General features: G+C 40.4%; 1 protein-coding gene across 1 annotated transcript in view; it reads right to left on the bottom strand.

Annotated features, from left to right (window-relative positions):
- The window catches only part of ATP2B2 (ATPase plasma membrane Ca2+ transporting 2), a 438,931-nt gene that overhangs the window by 208,478 nt on the left and 208,263 nt on the right, over positions 1-22,190 (bottom strand). Inside the window, 1 exon segment of the mRNA XM_030569615.1 lies at positions 11,501-11,698. Within this exon segment, the coding sequence (XP_030425475.1) occupies positions 11,501-11,698 (198 nt within the window).

Below are 22,190 nucleotides of genomic sequence, written 5' to 3'. Positions count from 1 at the left end.
TGGTAGATGTGTTAGTCTGTATCAGCAAAAAGAATGAGGAGTACTTGTGGCACACACAAGACTAACAAATTTATTTGGGCATAAACATTTGTGGGCTAAAACCCACTTCATCGGATGCATGCAGTGGAAAATACAGTAGGAAGATAGATATGCACAGATAGGGTGACCAGACAGCAAATGTGAAAAATCGGGATAAAGTGTGGGGGGTAACAGGAGTCTATATAAGAAAAAGACCCAAAAATTGGGACAGTCCCTATAAAATCGGGGACATCTGGTCTCCCTATACACAGAGAACATGAAAAAACGGATGTTGCCATACCAACTCTAATGAGACTAATCAATTAAGGTGGGTTATTATCAGCAGGAGAAAAAAAACTTTTGTAGTGATAATCAGGTTAGCCCATTTCAAACAATTGACAAGAAGGTGAGACTAACAGCAGGGGAAAAATTAGCATGGGGAAACAGTTTTTCCTTTGTGTAATGACCCATCCACTCCCAGTCTTTATTCAAGCCTAATTTAATGGTGTCCAGTTTGCAAATTAATTCCAGTTCTGCAGTTTCTCATTGGAGTCTGTTTTTGAAGTATTTTTGTTGAAGAATTGTGTCTTTTAGGTCTATAATTGAGTGACCAAGGAGGTTGAAGTGTTCTCCGACTAGTTTTTGAATGTTATAATTCTTGATATCTGATTTGTGTCCATTTATTATTTTGCGTAGAGACTGACCGGTTTGGCCAATATACATGGCAGAAGGGCATTGCTGGCACATGATGGCATATATCACATTGGTAGATCTGCAGGTGAATGAGCCCCTGATGATGTGGCTGATGTGATTAGGTCCTATGATGGCGTCCTTTGAATATACATGTGGACGGAGCTGAACACTATTTATGCCCCCTCCCTCTCCCTGCTACCTTCCAGTTGCGGCAGGGAATTGCTTTTTGGTTTTTTTCTAAACAGGTCTCCAAGCTGAACACATGGGGGCTTCCATGGAGCAGCAAACCAGTGCCTGCTCCCCCCTGCCACCATGGCCCAATTCCTCCCTGTTTCTATGGCCTGAAATGGGGAAGGAGCTGCTCTCCCGCTGATCATTTGGACTGCTTCCATGTGAGGGTTCTATGGAGCAAGAGACCTGTGCCCGCTCCCCTCTGCCATTGTGTCCAATTCCTGCCTGTTTTTATGTCTTGAAATGGGAAAGGGGTTGCCCCCCACCCATCTCCACTCACCATCTGACTGCACGTGGCCCTGCAGCAAGCCATGGATGGAGTCTCTGCTTGCTGCCTAGCCTGCTCCAAGTCCCTCAGTTTAGCTTCCTTCCTCCATAGGCTGGGACTGGCTGAAGCAGGATGTGGTTCTTAGTGACAGCAGCTCAATACATTTCTTTTGTTAAATACAATAAATAAATAAATCGCTTCGAGGATTTGCTTAAGAGTGTAGTTTGCTTTTCAGATCCTGCCTTCACTTCTAGTTGATTGCAGAGTTGTCAGATTTTTTAATCTGAAATGTTTTTGCCACCAAGTTGTTTCAAAAATAGGTGCTGTGTTGTTCAGTATTACCTATGAATTTCAAGTGTACAATGCAGAAAACAAAGCCCCCATACACAGATAATTCATATATATTAGTGTTTCCAGATCAGAACAACAAATTATAAGGGTTCCATCATAGAAAGCAGATAACCCTACGTGCCTAAAAAGGCAGGGGTTTTTTTGTTTTGTTTTTTGTGAGTGACATAACTCTGAAGATGAGACTTTGTCACATCTTCTACAGAGAAACCAACAACAACAACAACAAAAAAAGACCTTTGAGACAAAATGTCTAAAACTAAAAGAATGTACATACATGTTTAAAATTAGGCATTCTATTAGGCCCTTGAGAAAAGAATGCAACAACATTCAACTTTCAATCCATATGGGTACACTTAAGCTTTTAAAAAAAGGATTATCCAGTGGAAGACAGGAGTCCTCACTAGAGAATCCTTATAAAGAGGAGAAATGCATATACATGTGCATGTTTTACTATTTCGTTCCATTGAAAATAGAGTTAATGTGATAAAAAGGGAAAATGCTAGATATTGACCTACTGGTCCCTTGGAATACACCGTCCATTCTATTTCAGTAAGCGTCCATCTGTTCTTAGTTTTTTTAAAAATGAATATAAGATTGCGTGGAGACCACAATTGTACATTACAAACTCAGTCTTTTTTTAGGCAATGATTCTAATTAACTCTGGTTTCAGCCTGATTTGCATTCTGGTCCGAGAGATTAAAGTATAATGTACTAATCTTTTACTAACGCAGTTTTTCGCCTATTATAACTTTATAGCAAAGGGTGGGATTTTAAAAAGTAATTAACTGTGCAGTTCAAGAGCTGATTTTGTAGCTGAGTGATAACTCTTCCCCATCTTTTTCAACACATTCCTCTTTGAGTGACTGCAATAAATTAGTGACAATGCAGTGGTGCTGAAGGAGAAGTGGAACTGTGGAAGAAGACAAAATCCCAAGAAGTGGGAATGGAAACTCAACAAAAAGGCATCCCAAGGGGGCTAATTGAAAAATGCAGTCCAAGTTGGGAGTAGGGAGCCCGGAAAGTCCCTTAGCAGGGAATGGGGAGGAGGGAAGAGATAGATAGGGGGATAGGGGGCCGGGGGACCTCAGGGCTAAGTAAGGGAGAAAGAAAAAGAGCAGACTTAGGTCAAGAAGGACCAAAGGACATATCAGGGAGATAGGAAAAGGCCCATAGGAAAGAGGGAAATAAGAAAGTTGTCAGACCCAGAGAAGTAAACTGGGAGAAGCACCCCAGCATGGACGTGGAGTGAGAGAGGTTTGTGAAAGATCTCCAAATGTGGTAGAGAGAGAGATTCAAGATGGGTGGATGAGAAGGGGACAATGAAGGTTGGAGCTAAGTGAGGGAGATGATAACAATAGGATGGAGAGAGACAACAGAGCAGAAAAGAAAGGAAAATTAAACTGGAAGAGAAGAGAAGAGAGCTAAATATACACAAGCTAGATGGCAAGTTAAGTTTTTCTTTTCAAATTAGGTGTCTAAACCATTATGAACATTATATCTACTTTTTTTAAAAATAATCTAGACATTTTTCTACGGTATGAACGTTCTGTGAAGGGGCACTGGGATGGAAAGGAGATTTGCAGTTCTAGCTATAAAACAAATGAAAAAATATGCTGTTTTGTTTCTGGATTGGGTTCTTGTTTAGTGTTTCTAGCTTTTTGATTATTTTATATGCACAAAGTTTCCATGTGCATCTGATGGGAGATGCACAGGAACGTTTGTTGGGTTTTGGTGCTCATGTATTGATATCATAAAAGAATCTAGCTTGCCCCCTGCAGGCTTCCCTACTGCAGAATTCCAGGCAAATATCAGATGGACATGTAGTTTATTGGGCACAAAATGTTTGTTCTGAAATGTTTTAAAATATTCTAAAATGCATGAAATTGCAGCTGATATCTCCAAATATGTCTGGGAGGACCTCTGGATGTCATCTCTTTACTGTCTTACTATAGCCTCCCAGATCCCCTTCCCTCTTGGCCCTGGCTTGCTATGGACCAGTCTTATCATCTGAAAGCTTATGCATAGAGGTGGTCAGGACTTCTTGATTAAACTTTTTTTTGGTCAGAGAATGCAGATTTGTCAAAACTGAAACTGTTCTCAGAGAAGGGTTGTTTTAGACAAATTACTTGGGTTTTGTTTGTTTTTAAAATGTGTGTGTGGGGGGGGAAGTCCAAGTGGACAAAGTTCTGTTTTTTAGGGCCAAAGTGACTTTTCATTTAAAAATTTAAGTTGTTAATTTACAAATGTCAAAAAAGTTGAAATAAAAATGAAACATTTTGAGTGATCTGATCCAACATTTTGTTCATTTTTTTTTGTTTGTTTGCAATTGTAAACTACAGGCTGTACAAAGCAGAACAGGTCATTCCTTGATATGAGGCAAAATTCTGAAATAATTTTCATAAGAAAGTCATTGAGCAGGGTTGCTGAATTTTAATTTTCCCTGATGTCACTCATAAGACACATTTCTAAGGCTAAAAGTCTAATCACTTAAGGATGAGTTTGTTAAAATAAGGCAATTCTCTACGTTTAATTTAGCAACACTTCATATTTTCCATGAACCCAAGAAATAATTTCTTAGATTATGGGAAGGCCTCTAATTTTACTCCATGCAGTCACCATTTAGTGGATAAGATACTTGAAGCATCTATTGATTTTCAGTGCACAAAAAAAATTATAACTTGCACATTAACAACATAGATGTAGAGTTCCTTCAGTATCTACATAGTCTATAGAGGATTTGTATGCTGTGGAATCAGTAAAATGGGTCCTGAAGTTAGCATCGATACTGGGGGGATTTGGCCAAAGAGTATGATATGAATATATGTATGATTTAGGTGGTATTTTGGAACAACATTAATACTGGCCTTATAAAATAAAGAGTATAAAGTTATTTTTACGCAGTCAATACTTTCAAATGAGAAACAGAAGACTGAAGAGAAGAACAGATTAGAGTTTTATATGAAAGACAGATTTGAAGGTTAATTTCTTCAGTGTACCAATCTTATGTACTCCATATTTGATTCACTCATACACTAATCAATCATTACAGAATCATAGAAATGGGACCTCAAGAGGTCATTTAGTCCATGCCCCCACATGAGGCAGGACTAAGTATACCTAGACTTCCTGACAGATGTTTGTCTAACCTATTCTTAGTCACCTCCAGCAATGGGGATGTGACAAGCTCCCTTGGTAAGTTCCAGTGCTCAGCTGGAGCACTGGAACTTACTTTTTTATTCTTATATTAATAAATATCAGAAATTTGTTTTAATGGATGGAAAACACTAAGTATTTTGCATCAGTCTCTGAAACTTTGGTTCTCTAATCCTAGAATATGAGTTTGATCCCACAAGGTTCTGAGTACTCTGACCTCATTTCAGCAAACACTGAAACACATGTTTAATTTTAAGCATGTAACTAGCCTCCTTTAATTCAAGTGATTTAAAGTTTCCTCATGTTTTGACCACTATGCGATCCTTTTAGTAAAATTAAAATGCTACACACTATGGGAAAACCCTGTATGTTGATTGCCTGTGTGAAGAGAAGGTAATGCTCTATAAATTCGATTACTGTAATTTCAATCTTAATTCACTTAAACACTTTGTGCATCAATTCCAACTACATGAACTGAAATTCCTTAGGGGATGCTCAGAATTCCCAGCTGGTTTATTTATTTGATGTTATTTAATCACAGGCTAAAGAAATGGCTCATTAATTACTGCCTTCACTTTTTTTCCCCTTCAACAACTCTCATTAACTTTTTATCCACTGGGACCTATTTTAACTTGTTTAAGGATGACACAGATGAGGTCTTTATTGATAAAGGGGTCCTGGTTGACAACAAGGGCTCCAAGGTGCTAAGGTAATAAAATATATAATAATGTATTCATGTTGGCCGATACTGCATACATTCTAATACAGTAGTTGGTTTTAATGAGCTTTTTTCTCCCACTGTCTGACTGCATGGTATTGATGTTTAAGTGGTTGCCTAAATCACAAGTATTTGTTTCTTCAAGGCAGACGTGTTAGATTACACGAGAATCTAGTTCAAGACTTCCCCAGCAAGCATTTACACAACTTAAAAATAAGTTGATTACGTCTGAGAAATGAAAACTCACACAAACCGTCAGAGAGAACAGAGTCTACTGAGAGTTTACCTCTTGGAAACTCAATATAAGTTTGTAGTCTTAGCAATAACTATAAGAAAAAGATCAATAAGAATTTGGTACTGGAGAAATGAGAGACTTCAAAAGCCTGTGATGTGCAAGTACTAAAGCAAATATATAACAAATAAAGCAACAGCTGTTAGTTTAAGATTGTTGCTGGTGGTGGGTTTGGGGGAAGGGGAAAGTGGGGGCAACCAAAGATGGGAAAAAATTATACAATTCATGGCCAGATTGTCCCTGGCATTTGTGTAGGTGCATAGTGGAGAGCCTTCTGTTTCCCTCCTCTCTCACACTCGCTTGTCAAGAGCTAGGGATTATCACAGCCTCTGGATTTAGGGGAATGAATGGAAGTGTATGGCTCCCTCTGTAAAGCCTAGGCATAATTCTTCCCTGTGGGGGAGGAAGCCAGATGATGCAGGGCTATTTCCTTCCAAACATAAAGGAGAGAGCACAGGGCCGTTGCAACCATTTAGGCGACCTAGGCAGTTGCCTAGGGTGCTGGCATTTGGGGGGGCACCATTTTCTTCAGCAGTGACCGCGGCAGCTGGATCTTCAGCCGCCCCGGTCGCCACCAGCATTTAGGCGGAGAGAGCTGGGGTAGGGCTTAGGCGCCGCAAGCCTGGGAGATGGGAGAAGTGAAGCGGCCACGGTGTGCTCGGGGTGCTCGTGCACGGAGCAGGGGTGAGCTGGGGCAGGGAGAGGGATGCCTCAGAGCGGAGAGCTGCTGCAAGGGGGGCAACTCAGGGTGGGGGCGCAGGGCGGGGGAGGGTGCAAGGTGGAAGTTTCACCTAGGGCGTGAAACATCTTTGCACTGGCCCCGAGAGAGCAGCCTGCATACATCCCCTGCATGCTGAGTAGTCAGGGAAATGAGCCTCCCAGAGATTTCTCTGGGGCAGAACATTATTAGCACGTGTTGAAGCCATGCTGGGTAATGCTGGCTGTTTCTTGCTGATTCTTTATGACAGGGTCACCTTTTTAACTCCATCTGGATATGAGGGAAGTAGAAGTGACTCTTTAGGCAGAGCGAACTGGGGACTAGGACAGAAATAATTGTTCATGGGACCCCAAGACCAGACAAGATTGATGTGAAAGCGTGTTTGAGTCACCAATATAGCTAAAACCCCCAGAAGTGGGTATATATTTGGACCAAATCTAGCCTGACTGTAGACAGCGCTCAGAGAAGTGTGTGAACTTCATTCCCTTGCACATGTATAAGGCAGAGCAGTGGATAAAAACCTCAGTGTAGTCCCTGGATTTTCATCAGACTGTGTGTCATTGCTGATCTTTCCCTTGATGCCTCTATTCTCCTCTACCTGCCACCCCTTAAATCTCTGAAATGTGCTCTAGTGGTAGAAAACCAGAGCAAAGACCCTTCCCATAAACTAGCTGGCCTGCAAAGGAGAAAATAAAACCACTGACTTCTGAATTAAAGAAACCTAAATGTCAGCCATGAAAAGACACTTCACTAATAGAACTCTGAAATGTCTGGAAGGAATGATGCATCATTGATTTTCTATTGTTCTAAAAATCCTTCTCTTTATATTAGTACCTATAATATGTACAGAGAGGTCCAGGTATCCATTGTACTTCCACTGTATTATACTGTACTTCATGCTCACTGAAGCCCAGCCAAGTGTCTGCCACAGCTGTTACGCCCCTGCAGACCTAGCATCAAAGCTTGAAGGGAGCAGGATTTCATTTACACAAACTGATTCAAACCTATACAAAATGTTGTACTCCAGTACCGCGGAGGAATTGCATGGAGTTTCAGACCTGTCTGAATTTCAGCCCAACACATTCACTCACCCCTAATAAAAGACCATTGTTAGCCCATTGGTTTTTGAATTACTGCCTTGAGCAGACAATTGTACTTGTGGCTGTTCTCTATGACTCCCCATGCTCCTTAATTCCAAGGGAATCATAACATGACAAACACTTTCTAAAACTACCACTGTACCCGTAACTTTACATATAGTGACATGTTCTATTACAAATTCAACAGGAGAGGCAAGGAGCATTAATGCCAGTTACAGCACAGTCATGAGAGCTGGTTGGGTGTTTTCTGGCAGAAATATTTTGACTGAGAATGGAGTTTCCATTAAAAATCAGCATTTTCCTGTGGAAAATTTCAATTTTTCTGAAGTTCTTCAGTTTTCCATCAGGAACCATTAAAAGGAAAAGTATATTGTTTAGATCCAAACAGGAATATTACAGTTTGTTAAACTGATCCAGTACATTTTGTTTTGTGTCAATTCAACATTAAAACTGCATTTTCCTGTGGTGGTGTATTATGGGAGCTGTTTAATGCCTCCATTCTCTCCTACTGGCCATGATCCCTGGCTGGTCTACAACTTCCTTGATGCAACACTGACCGGGCAGTGTGGTGCATCATGGGAGTCATATGCTTACAAGTTCATTATGGGAGATGTAGTCTGGCCAGGGAGCCCAGTCCATAGGGAACAATGTAGGCATCAGGCACCCAAACAACTACTCCCATTTCCAAACCAAATTTTTTTGGAATGTTTCATCCTGTGAAAAATTTAAATTTTTCACTTTTTTTGCCTCAGCGAAGAACAAAAATGAACGTTGAAATAGGATTTACCACTGGACAGAAATTCTGTTTCTCACTCAGCTCTCGTAGTTCCTGTTGCTTTCAGATAATTCCCATTTCAATTACTACATTAAGTTACTGGGAAGGTTCAGTAGAGGAGTAAAACTTTGATCCTTGTTCTGCTCGGGGAAGTCTCATCCATTATCCTAGTCATTGATTATAAAATCCTTATTACACCCACTGATCTTTGGAAAGCATTGCCAAGGAAATCTCGGGAAAATGAGGGCAGGCAATTGACAGAAGACAGGTAAAGGAAACTTCTAAAAACTCCACAAATAAGAACGATGGCGCAATGATGGGCCTGGGAATGTGTCACTGCCTGGAGAGAAGCCCCCCGTCTGCCTCATTTGCCAGTCAGAACCCCTTCCTGTGCCTTGGCTGGGATGCAGGGCCGGCTCTACTGTTTTTGCCGCCCCAAGCAGCACATCGAATTGCTGCCGCGTACGGCGGGGGCAGTCTATGTGCTGTTAGCATTTCCGTGGTGGTGGTAATTCGGAGGCAGCTTCTGTCTTCAGCCGGAAGACAGAAGCTGGGCCGCCGCTGACAGCTGAACATAGAAGCTGCTGCCGAATTGTTGCCGCCGTGGAAACGCAGGTGCCACCCTAATGGCACACGGACTGCCCCCACCATCCACGGCGGCAATTCGGTACACTGCTTGGGGGCAAAAACACACGGACTGCCGCTCCTTGCAGACTGCCACCCAAAGCACCTGCTTGGGATGCTGGTGCCTGGAGCTAGCCCTGCGGGAATGGTCACTCCAATCTGCCAGCAGCTTTGGGGAATGGAGCTGAGTTGCAGGGCGGAAAGTGCCCCTGCTGCGGGCAGGTCTCTGCCTCAGTGACTTGGATCTGCTCTCTCCTGGCTCCCAGCCCATGTGGCCCACCTCTGTGACATGACAGATGATTTGTGGATGGGGGTTCTGTTAAAGCACTATTCCCTGCCTATGCGCCTTGGTCTCTTTCATGTAACAGCAAGCCATCCTTGCATCTGACTGCATTTTTGAACGTAATTGTTTCATAAACAATAAACTCTTACTTTTCTCTTTTGATTTTTTTTCTTCTGTCCTCCTGCTCCCAGTAATAACCCTGATATTACCCTGCAAACTGTGAAGTTAATTTTTTGCACTGATTTTCACCCGTTCTTTAGTTTTTGAAATAAACACTGATAAAATCTTTGGGAAAAAATAAAAGCTGGAAATGAAGGGCCTTAACTAGGTTATAAAAATACATTTTTTTAAAAACCTGAAGTTCTTTTTACTCAACACCTAATATAGACAGAGACATTATGCTTTAAAGATCAAGCTAACATGTTTTTAAATATGGCTGCCCTTGTCCACACTAAGAGAAAAATCATGTTTAACACCTTAATTGTTTATTTAATGACTCTATAGAAGTCCAGTAATTTGAGATATCCCACCCAAAAAAAAATTTCCCCTCATTTTTAAATGTCTGAAGAAAAAAGGGGAGCCTTACAACGTACCTTAATGGTCAGATTAATACACTTTTACTAACATGATACATTTTCCCCATGTAAAGATAGCCAAATCCTCCTAACAAAATGTTACTAATAACCTTGGGAAGGGAAACATGTTAAAGAACATTTAAATGAAATATTGTTACGGTAAAACATGAACCCATTTTCCCATGCTGTGCTGTTGAGTTTTCCAGCATGTCTTCTGTATCTCAGTCGTGTAACTGATTCCCATGGGAAAAGGAACATTTTAAATACAATATCAAAGCAAAATTCATAGCTTGGTAGCACACAACCAAAAAAAAAATAATCAAGCATATACGTATATTTTCAAAGATATTTTTCTTAAAAAATTATTAATAAAAATGGGAGCCTAGTCTGTAAATCCTTACTCAAGCAAGTAAAGACTGCTTGTGCGAGTAAAGAGTTTGGAGGATCAAATCCTAGTTTTATATATACTTCATACAAGCAATATCACAATGTCAAACTATATGACAATAGTATTAAAAATGCAAAAAGCCCTTTAAGATTTGTTTCAGTTGGAAAAGAAATTTATCCAACTTTTCTCTCACCTAGGACCCAAATTGTGCTCCCATTAAAGTCACTGGCAAAACTGCCAAAGATTCCAGTAAGAGCAGGCTATTAGCATGCAACAAGGATATCTAGTTATATATAAAGGAATAATTAATTATAACAATATGTACACAGTGTTAGTACACTGTATATATTACGTATATGTATATGCATGTGCATGGAAAAGAAAGGTAGGTCTTTGGCTACTTTCCTTAAAGGACAGTGAAACAAATGAAAAAGCATTTCTAGACTATATTTGGAGGAAGACATTCTTTATGCTTTTGCCAAATCATTCACATAATTTTGCACAGCATGTCTCGTGCAGCTCCACTGGTCTATAAGAGAAGGGAAAAAAAACCCTGCATCATTTGCCTGGCATGATAGTTTGGAAATGTGGAGAGTACCCACTCTTCCATGTATGTGAATTAGAGAGAATTCTCCAGACACACAAACAATTTAAAACTTTCTACCAATACCACAGTAGGACATTGCAGTACAAGACCTGTAGGTAAAGCATGGGATCATGACCTACTCTCTCTCGTTTCTCTTTGAATTAGGCTTATTGGGAGCTTAATGGCCAAAATATTTTGAAAAATTAGAATTATAGAAAGGCAGTGAGTGATTAATGGGTCAGATCCTCAGCTAGTGAAAATTGTCATAGCTCCATTCACTAGCTGAGGATCTGCCCCTATGGATCTATGCTGGATGATAAGAGATAACTGGCACATAAACTGATTACACACTCCTTCTGTATCATTTGGCAAATGACCTTCCGAGATGAGTAAATGCATAACCAAAAGCTGAGCTCAAATAGCCATGACAGAGAATTTTAAAGACATTTTCAAAGAAGCTTTATACGAAAGTTAGGATTTTTCTTTAAATATTTTAATACATGCCTTGGGATTCAGCAACTTCTTACAGCTCTGCAAGAAAAATGCAAGTTTGTGTATCCTTAGAAAAATGTTAGGTCTCAGATATTAAGTAACAGTCCTAGGAGTTAGAAGAAAACAAAAATGCTGACCTAAAAAACCCTCATGTTAGTACCATAGGAAAACAAACAAAAACCATTTAACTCATCACCAGTGAAATTTACAGATAACTATTATAAAGTGTTTTTACCTTCATTCCCTTCTCCAGGCGGCTGATAAAATGAGAGCCCCAGAGATATGATGGCTGCAATTTCCAAGATTATAAGAGTCACATCCTGTAGTGCTTCCCAAACTAGCTGTAAGAAAGTTTTTGGCTTCTTTGGAGGTATAAAGTTTTTCCCAAAAATAAGCTTTCTTTTTTCTAGATCCGCAGCAGTGCCAGGTAATCCTGTGAACAAATAAAAAACAATTGATTCAAGTACCGTGGAAAGAAAAGCAAATGCCCAAATACATTAGTATTCAAATAAACTGCATTTTCAAAGTAGACTCGCAAGCTTTATCACCTATCTGCCACTTTTAAACTTCTTGTTTACCAAAATAATTATTTTGTGCCTGTATTCTGAGCAGAAGCCTAAAACATGTTTACAGAGACTTTTAAGGACACATTATTTAAATGAAACCCCTTATTGTCAGTTATTAATTATATAGTACCCCAAAGTAGTATGTTTACTTTTTATGAGATCTAATATATGCAATAGTTTGCAACGTGAACAATTTTGGAAAAGGTAGATTGTAGAGTGCCATCAAAATATATTGGGCAAGGCTTGGACATCTAATGGCAACTCTGGGACAGCTACCAAGAGGTACAAATCTTGGTGCTGAGCTCAGGTTCTCACTGCACAGCCCCACAGGAGAAAAGCAATATGCTAAGCTTCTGGAGGAAACTTCTTGCACCATTCTGAGGAACAGTTCTGGCCATGCACTGAGCATTTGGGTTAGCTGTGTCCAGCCCTCCTTGACTGAAAGGAGAGTCACAATGCCACTAGATGATGTGTGTATAGGAAGTAATATTAGCCTAGATTTTCCCAAAAGGAAGGCTTACAAATTCCCTTCCTTATATGTGGCCTTTTATCTAGAATTTAATTATGTACTTTTTAACTTGTCATACAGGAATGTTGGACAATATGTACCAGGGACTTCTATATGAACAGTGGGAAATTTTATTGGAACTGAGTGTTGCTAGAATTTTTAATACAAAAACCATTATTTTCCCCCAAATGCTTGCAAATCTTAGAAATTAAATGCTTTCCCATAAATCCCAGATACTGCTCTCAAAAGCATACTGCACTGTATACTCTGATGGATTTGACACAGTCTGTCAAGAAATTATATGTGATATCAATTGGATTTATCAATACGTTGGAATTTAAATTCAATTGCCATTTTTTAATGCAATCACCAAGATAAACATACAAACAACTTTATTCAGGTTTAACAGTAAGCCAGGACAGCGAAGGTCTAATTAGACTGACAGAGTGGACTACAGGGTATTACTAACCAACCTATAGTAGAAGCCTCAGCAATACAGTGGTTCCAATCATTGCTCTCCAGCAGAACTCAGAACAGCAATGGGTAACTGCTCCTCCTCTCCAAGGCCCTTACCCACAGGGTCTTTTATTTCTGCGTCTCTACAATATTGACATGAGACAATTGGAAGAGATAGTCAGACACCATGGACTTAGCTGCCCACAGTATGCTGATTACTCTCAATTAAATATTTCATGCTCAACTGAAGCAGCCATGGCCACTACTAAAATGTCAAAATGTCTAAATTATCTCTGGGATGAAGAGAAGCTGGAACAAGCCAAATTCAAGCAAGACCAAAGTAATGCTGGTTGGAAAGGGAAAATACTTGGAAGAGCTGGGAAAGATGTCTCCACCTTCTATCAAATGCATATAGCCTCCATTCATCAAAGTGTTGCAAAGCCCCTGGACCTGGCTGGACCCCTCAGTAAGCTCAGATGACCAGGTAACATCAATTTTTAAAAATGCTATCTTTCACCTCAAGCTTACTAGGAAACTTAGTCCCTTCCTCCTGGATGAGAACCTGGCCCCAGTGATCCATGCTTTTGTCACTTCTATGATGGATTACTGTAGTTTATGGTATCTGAAGCTGAATGTGAAAAAAATACACAAGCACCAGCTGGTACAGACTGCAGCTGCCTGCGTTCTCCATGGCTCAGACCCGTGACCACATCACACAATATGCAAGTCTGTCCACCAGCTCCTGGGCTGTTTCTGATGCCAGTTTAAGGCCTTGGTTCTAATTTTCAAAACAATTAATGGATCAAGCCCCTGCTACATCAGAGACCAAACATCAGTCTATGAACCACCATGACAGCTATGCTCCTTTGAGACAATGCAGATCCCAAAGCCCAAGAAGAAGCACATACGAGCAGAGGACAAAGCATCTTCTGTCGAGGGGTCTGGCTATGGAACAATCTTCCAGAGGAGATCAGGTGAATCCAAAGTTTGGCCACCTTTAGGGAATGTTGCACAATCTTCCTCTTTGAGGAAGCCCTTCCACTATAAGTGACACAATTCAAACACCTCTTTTACTCCCAAGAATTTCACATCTCCACACACTCTGCCTCCCCTCCACCCCAAAAAAGCCCTACCCAAAGCAGAATTCTAACCCCATGAAAAGAGAAGTGTCAGAGACTCAATGAAGTCCACCTGGGACCTTGCTGTTGCTTCTGATTTTATGTGGAGAGCTCTCAGATATTATGGTGATGGCAGTAGAAAACTCTAAGATAGACAGACTTTAAAGGGATCCTCAATGAGGAACAGTCACCCTGAATTGGGAAAGGGGATGGTGGTAGTGTCTGATAAAATAATAATTTTGTCCACAATAAGGAGTATTTACAAGCTTAACTTGACCAGCTACAGCAGGATATAAAAAAAAATGAGTGGAGAAGGTAAACAATTATACATTCAACAGGATAAAATGAAAGTTTTAAATACTACAGAAAGTAACTACAGCTCTAGCAAATTAAGCCTTTCCATTAAAGATAGTGTCCAGTGTCAATTATATTGGCACAGAAACAGTGAAGTCATCACTTCCCAGGATAATACACTTGTGTGAACATTATTGTCAAGATTCTCATACCAAAGATACCTGTCTAGCTCATATTTTAATGAGCAGGTTGGCATACAAACACATCATAAGTACCTGGAGTATATAAATGAAGAGCCTTCAAAGTAAAGGGGATCCAGACACTGGGACTGGCCCCTGAGAGGAAAGGGAGCCGTATCTCAGACACAGCAAGGCTAAGAACCAGACCATGGCTGACCACAGGTAGCTCTTTTTACTTCACTCAACTTTATCTTCAAATGTCTATCTTGTCAAACTGAACTGATAGCCAGCGGGAACCTAGAATTATTTTTGATTGCTTTTAAGTGAATCTTGCTTTCTTAAAGATGCATGGGCTTACACTCTGTTCTCAGAGACAAAGAAAACAAATTGTTACTATATTCAGAGAGAAGTTTATGAAGAAGTATTAGAACTCCTTGGTCTAAGGCATAGGGCAATATTCCAAAGAGCTATTACTGCATCCAGGTCAGTAAGGCAAAACAAACAAGCATAATAATGAAAGGAGATAGGAAAAAGGGACTGAAGGTTACAACGGAATGCTAACTGTATTATACTCTACTGCCACTAGGTGGCACAGTGTATAACATACAGTAGAACACCAGTCAGAAGTTAGGAACACCAGAGTTAAGAACTGACCTGGGAACCACACACCTCATTTGAAACTGGAAGTACCCAATCAGGCAGCAGCAGAGACAAAAAGAAAGCAAATACAGTACGGTGTTAAGCATAAAATACTAAAAAAATAAAGGGAAGGTTTAAAGAAAATGATTTGACAAGGTAAGGAAACTTTCTGTGCTTTTTCTTCTGCATAGTAACGTTCTGAAGCTGTATTAAGTCAATGTTCAGCTGTAAACTTTTGAAAGAACCACCATAACGTATTGTTCAGAGTTATGAACATGTTAGAGGTGGCAACAACCTCCACTCCCAAGGAGTTTGTAACTCTGAGGTTATACTGTGCCTTATTTAAGATAACCTCAGCCATACCTGGCAGCACATTAAAGGTTCTTACAGAAGAGTGTATCTCTTTGCCAAGGACACACTCCTTTGTCACTTGCTTTCCCTCACCCTCACTCACTCGCTCATTTTCACCAGGCTGGGTAGGGTCCCTTTTTGACAGGGTGTTCGTTTGAAAAGTGGACACCTGGCAACCCTTGGTACAGGAGCTTGACCTGCTGTTAGCAGCCCTATAATCTGCAGTGTACAACAGGGGTGGGCAAACTACAGCCCGTGGACTGGATTTGGCCTGACAGCTGTTTTAATCTGGCCTTCGAGCTCCCATTGAGGAAAGAGATCTCGCTCTGGCGCTCCAGCAGGGTCAGGAGCTGCTTCACGCGGCTCCCGCAAGTAGTGGCATGTCCATCCCCAGCTCCCACACATGGGGCAGCCAGGGGATCCACTCTGAACACTGCCCTTGCCCCAAGCACCCCCCCCCCGGAGCTCCCATTGGCTGGGACCTGCGGCCAATGGGAGCTGGAGGAGCAGTGCCTGCAGATGGGGCAGCATACAAAGCTGCCCGGCTGCGCCTCCACACAGAGCCGGAAAAGAGACATGCCGCTTTTTCCAGGAGTGCTTGAGGTTATGCGCCATCCAGAGCCTGCACCCCTGAGCCACCTCCTGCACCCCAAAACCCTGCCCCAGCTCTGATCCCCCTCCTGCTCTCCAAACCCCTCGATCCCAGCCCAGAGCACCCTTCTGCACCCCAAACCCATCATCCCCAGCCCCACCCCAGAGCCTGCACACCTCAGCTAGAGAACTCACCTCCCCATGCCCCAACCCCTTGCCCTAACCCTGATCCCCCTTGGTCCCAACACAACGCACCCTCCTCTACCCCAAACCCCTCATTCCCAGCCCCACCCCAGAGCCCACAATTCCAGCCAGAGCCCACACCCCAGACTGGACTTCCCTCCTGCACACTGAGCTCTCATTTCTGATCTCACCCCAGAGCCCGCACCCCAACCCCAATTTGAGCATTCATGGCCCGCCATACAATTTCTATTCCCAGATGTGGCCCTCGGCCCAAAAAGTTTGCCCACCCCTTGTGTACAAGGTGTACACGACAAAGAATTCTGCAATAGAAATAAATTAAATGAGATGTCATTTTTAATAAACCTCATATCTATATGTTATTGGCATAAGAGGAGGGCATTTAATATTATATTCTGTTCTGTAATTTTTTTTACACATATTACATTCACTTGCTTTTATAAGGCATAAAACATGCAGGATAATTTTTGCATTAAACCATTTTTTAAAAATAAAATGTTTTTATCAATAAGTTATTCACTTTTTTATCAATAAGTTACTTTTTCTTCTTCAAAGTGTTTCAGAAAGGAGATTCTTTGGACACCGCACAGTTGTGATTAGGAAATATTGTGACAAATTATCACAATATGATTCTCTGGTGTGACAATATTTTCAGAAGCTTTCAGTCTCTACAAAGTTGTTTTTAATTGATTTGAAACAGTGAGGGGGAAAGGAAATTAAGTGATTGCCTGGAAAACATTAAATTGTTGACTCTCCTTTTGTGCAGTATATTAATGCATTTCTCCCTTCTGTATGCAAACTAGGTGATTCAATAAAGTAATACATTTCTACATATCTATTGCTTTTTGGGTGGTGGGAGGGGGAGGAAAGGAACCAGAAGATCTAATAATTAATCATTTTGCCTGTTCCTAAGCATATTGCACAATTACCGCATACTAGGAAAAAAAATCCACCAGTTAAATAGCCACGAATGTCTCATGGAACAATTTGTTTGTGATAACATCATCTCCACAGCAACCAGCTGAAGCATCACAAACAGAGGATGATTTCTATTTTGGTATAAGTAGCAAAACCAGATCATTGCTAACAATAAAAAGCCAGTAAGAGTAAAAAACAAAATGACTTATCAGACCAGCGATCAGTAAACATAGCATGTTTCACAGCTGTTTACGATGAAGGATATAGAATAATACAGAATCCTCAATGAACTACTGTTGGTATTTTTAATTAAGGGCCATTGCTATTTTTGACTTTACTCCTAATTACAGTAGCTCATGAAATTTCCATTAAAACGGAATGAAGACACAAAAATTGTGAGAATTGCACATTTTTACAGTATCATCTTAGGAATTGTTTTAAATGGAAGGCATAGTCCAGGAAAGATTTTAAAAGCCCAGTGCTGGTGACTGCCTACTATGGTGATGGGTGTGTTATAAATGTATAGACAGATCAGAAGAAAAACATACAATTGTAGGACTGGAAACAACCTCTAGAGGTCTTCCAGTCTAGTCCCCCCGCACTCAAGGCAGGACTAAGTATTATCTAGACTAGGGGTTCTCAAACTTTTTCTTTCTGAGGCCCCCCAACATGCTATAAAAATTAAACAGCCCACATGTGCCACGACAACTGTAGATTAAAAGCCAGGGCAGTGTTAGGGGGTAGTAAGCAGGACAATTGCCCGGGCTTCACAAAACTAAGTTGCTTGGGCTTTGGCTTCAGCTCGGCGTGGCAGGGATTGGGCTTTGGCTTTCTGTCCTGGGTCTGGTGAGTCTAATGCTGGCCCTGATCTCTGATTTATTTTGGCAGACCCCTTGGAACCTGCTTGTGGTCCCCCTGGCGACTCTGGACTCTTGGCTGAGAACCACTGATCTAGACTATCCCTGATAGGTGTTTGTCTAACCTGCTCTTAAAAATCTCCAGTGATGAAGATTCCACAAGCTCCCTGAGCAATTTATTCCAGTGCTTAGCCACCTTGACAGTTAGGAAGTTTTTCCTAATATCCAACCTAAATGGCCCTTGCTGCAGCTTAAGCCCATTGCTTCTTGTCCTATCCTCAGAGGTTAAAGAGAATTTTTTCTCCCTCCTCTTTGTAACAACCTTTTACATACTAGAAAACTGCTCTGTCCTCCCTCAGTCTTCTCTTCTCCGGACGAAACAAACCCAATTTTTTCAATCTTCCTTCATGGATCATATTTTCTAGACCTTTAATCCTTTTTGTTGCTCTTCTCTGGACTTTCTTCAATTTGTCCACATCTTTCCTGAAATGTGGCACCCAGAACTGAACACAATACTCCAGCTGAGGCCTAATCAGCACGAAGTAGAGAGGAAGAATTACTTCTCGTGTCTTGCTTACAACACTCCTGCTAATACATCACAAAATAACAACTTTTTTTTTCAGCAATGTTACACTGTTGACTCATATTTAGCTTGCTATCCCTATGACCCCTAGATCCTTTTCCACAGTACTCTTTCCTAGGCAGTCATTTCCCATTTTGTATGTGTGCAACTGATTGTTCCTTCCTAAGTGGAGTACTTTGCATTCGTCCTTATTGAATTTCATCCTAGTTACTTCAGACCATTTCTCCGGTTTGTCCAGATCATTTGCATTTTAATCCTATCCCCCAAAGCACTTGCAACCCCTCCCAGCTTGATAATGTCTGCAAACTCTTTGCCATTATCTAAATCATTTATGAAGATATTGAACTGAACTGGACCTAGAACTGATGCCTGCAGGACCCCACTCGACATGCCCTTCCAGCTTGGCTGTGAACCACTGATAACTATGCTCTGGCAATGATTTTCCAACCCATTATGCACACCTTATAGTAGCTCCATGTAGACTCTATTTCTCTAGTTTGTTTATGAGAAGGTCATGTGAGACAGTATCAAAAGCCATACTAAAGTAAAGATATACCACATCTACTGCTTCCCCTTGTCCACAAGGCTTGTTACCATGTCAAAGAAAAATATTAGGTTGGTTTGACATGATTTGTTCTTGAAAAACCTATGCGGACTATTACTTATCACCTTAAGTGTCTGCAAATTGATTTGCGTAATTGATTTGCATAATTATCTTTCCAGGTACTGAATTTTAGCTCTCCCATCTTCAATGAACTTTTAAAGATAATTGCTAATGGCTCAGATAGCTCCTCAGTCAGTTCCTTGAGTATTCTAGGATGTATTTCATCAGGCCTTGGTGCCTTGAAGACATCTAACTTGTCTACGTAGTTTTTAACTTCTTTTCCTATTTTAGCCTCTGATCCTACCTCATTTTCACTGGCATTCATGAAGTTAGAGGTCCAGTCATTACAAAACTTTTTGGTGAAAACTGAAACAAAAAAGTGATTTAGCAGCACTACCGTTTCCAAATGTTGTTATTGTTCTCCCTTTGCCCCCCATGAGTAATTGGCCTATCTCACCCTTGGTCTTCCTCTTGCTTTTAATGTATTTGTAGAATGTTTTCTTGTTACCCTTTATGTCTCTAGCTAGTTTAATCTCGTTTTGTGACTTGGCCTTTCTAATTTTGTCTCTACATACCTATGTTATTTGTTTATATTCATCCTTTGTACTTTGACCTAGTTTCCACTTTTTGTAAGACTCTTTTTTGAGTTTCAGATCATTGAAGATCTCCTGGTTAAGCCAGGTGGTCTCTTGCCATACTTTCTATCTTTTCCTACATAGTGGGATAGTTTGCTTTTCTTCCCTTAATAATGTCTCTGAAAAACTGCCAAGTCTCTTGAACTTTTTTCCCCTTACACTTGCTTCCCATGAGATCTTACCTGCCAACTCTCTGAGTTTGCTAAAGTCTGGCTTCTTGAAATCTATTGTCTTTATTCTGCTGTTTTCCCTCCTACACTCTTTCATTTCATGATCACTTAGAATCATGAACTCTTTCATTTCATGATCACTTTCACATAAGCTGCCTTTCACTTTCAAATATTCAGCCAGCTCCTCCCTATTTGTCAAAATCAAATCTAGAACAGCCTCTTCCCTAGTGGCTTTCTCCACCTTCTGAAATAAAAATATTGTCTCCAATACATTTCAAGAATTTGGTGGATAATCTGTGCCCTGCTCTGATATTTTCCCAACAGCTGTCTGGGTAGATAAAATCCCCCATCATCACCAAGTCCTGTGTGCCAGATTGTTTTGTTAATAGTTTATAAAAAAGCTTTTATAAAACCACATTATTAAATAGAAATCTGCAGATGCTCAGCTGATACAAATTGTATTAACTCATGACAATTTATACCAGGTGAGGATCTGCTCCCAATAGGCAACTTTAAAAGGAAGAATTATAGATTAAAAGAAGAAGATTCTTCTGAGAGGTACACCTGCATTTTATCCTTCTTATTTCATCCTTAAACAACTCTCATTTGAGCCTTAAAATCACCAACAGCACAAGCTTCTAAAAATGACCTTAGGTAGAAAATTCACAAACTAAAAACAAAATTCCATAATAATTTCATCTTCTTTGGCCTTTATTTCACCAGGCCTCCATTAGTTTCATATGAAATATGAGTTATTTTTCTCCTCTACTGCCACATGCCATAAACCTGTGGTATAATTTGAACAGGTTTATAGAATTCCACAGATCTTGCATGATTTCTCAGCATTCTAAAGAGTTACATAGTGCCCTTGCTTTAGAAATACTAATCTGCTTGATTTAATTCCAACTCAGGAATAGGGTGACCAGATGTCTCGATTTTATAGGGACAGTTCCAATTTTAGGGGCTTTTTCTTATATAGGCACCTAATACCCCCACCCCCATCCCGATTTTTACACTTGTTATTTGGTCACCCTATTCAGGAAGCAAAGTAACTCACCTTCTCAGAAAATAGGTGAGCTTTTGGCTCTAGTGATGTTACATCAGTGTAACATATTACAAAAGGTCAAAGGCTTAAGAATTGTTTCCAACTGATGCTTCAAAATCTAAAAAGTACCAATATTTCAAGAATGTAATGCATCTTCTGTTGTAGTGTCCTTCCAGCTATTGGTGTCCCGGAGATAGAACTGTAATCTGCTGAAAAGTATCTATTAGATGGCAACATTGCACTGTCAATATTTTTAACCTAGCGTTAAATTTACATATAAACTCTCTTACTAACAAACAAGTTCTTTAAAAGTATTGTCTTTGGGCCTAGACCTACCAGACATACAAATTCTGTTAAATATTTGTTTATGGTAGGGATCCTAAATCTATCTTTTGTGAAACACATCTCGCTCGGCATGCATCTCTTGTGGAACCATAGTATAGTGCTAGCTCTACCTAATCTCAAACAGGATGATGTACATCTTATCACAAAAGCACACCATCTTGCCTGATATACATATCATACAGAAGAGAGAGAGAGAGCAGAACTATTTAAAGTGAAGAGGTAAGAGGTAGGGGCTATCAGCTTGAGTTTCTCAAACTTGCACTGCGTAAGTGTTAAATCCACAGCCAAGAGTAGAAATGAGCAGACGCGAAGTTGTTACACCATGATATGATGAGATCCTTGGTCAGATGGAACCATGAAAGCAGATGGTACATGATGACACTTATCCACAGTGCTATAATGTAGTCAGGCACATACCAATAGAAAACTGCAATGAAATATGACTGCTGGGATACTATGGCTTTTGAGTAATAAAGCTTGAATACCTTTAAGGTCACTTACACTTCTAATCTAATAGGTCAAATCATGATGTGGAAAGACAGAGAGCTTAGTAAGCACATGCTTTAATAGCACGTATGCTAACTAAATATGTGCTGCACTGGACTGTTTTACTCTTGCAGGATGAAATATTGGTTAGAATACAGAAGATATGTGCCTAGACACTGAAGGCCTGATAGACAATCCAAATGTATCTCCCATTGTTGGCTAAACAAGGATCATATCATCCTGCAGTTCTCACTTGGATAATTCCACCTACAAGCCAAATATTTTCACCAGCGAAGCATTAGTGAATCAAGCAAAACTACTGAGCATTAGAATTCATCTATCTATATTTTCTATCAGTGTTAGAAGAAAGGATAGTTAT

Source organism: Gopherus evgoodei, chromosome 7, assembly GCF_007399415.2.
Source record: "Gopherus evgoodei ecotype Sinaloan lineage chromosome 7, rGopEvg1_v1.p, whole genome shotgun sequence".
NCBI lineage: Eukaryota > Metazoa > Chordata > Testudines > Testudinidae > Gopherus > Gopherus evgoodei.
The sequence above is the reverse complement of the archived record's forward strand: the minus strand, read 5'-3'. Positions and strand labels throughout refer to the sequence as shown.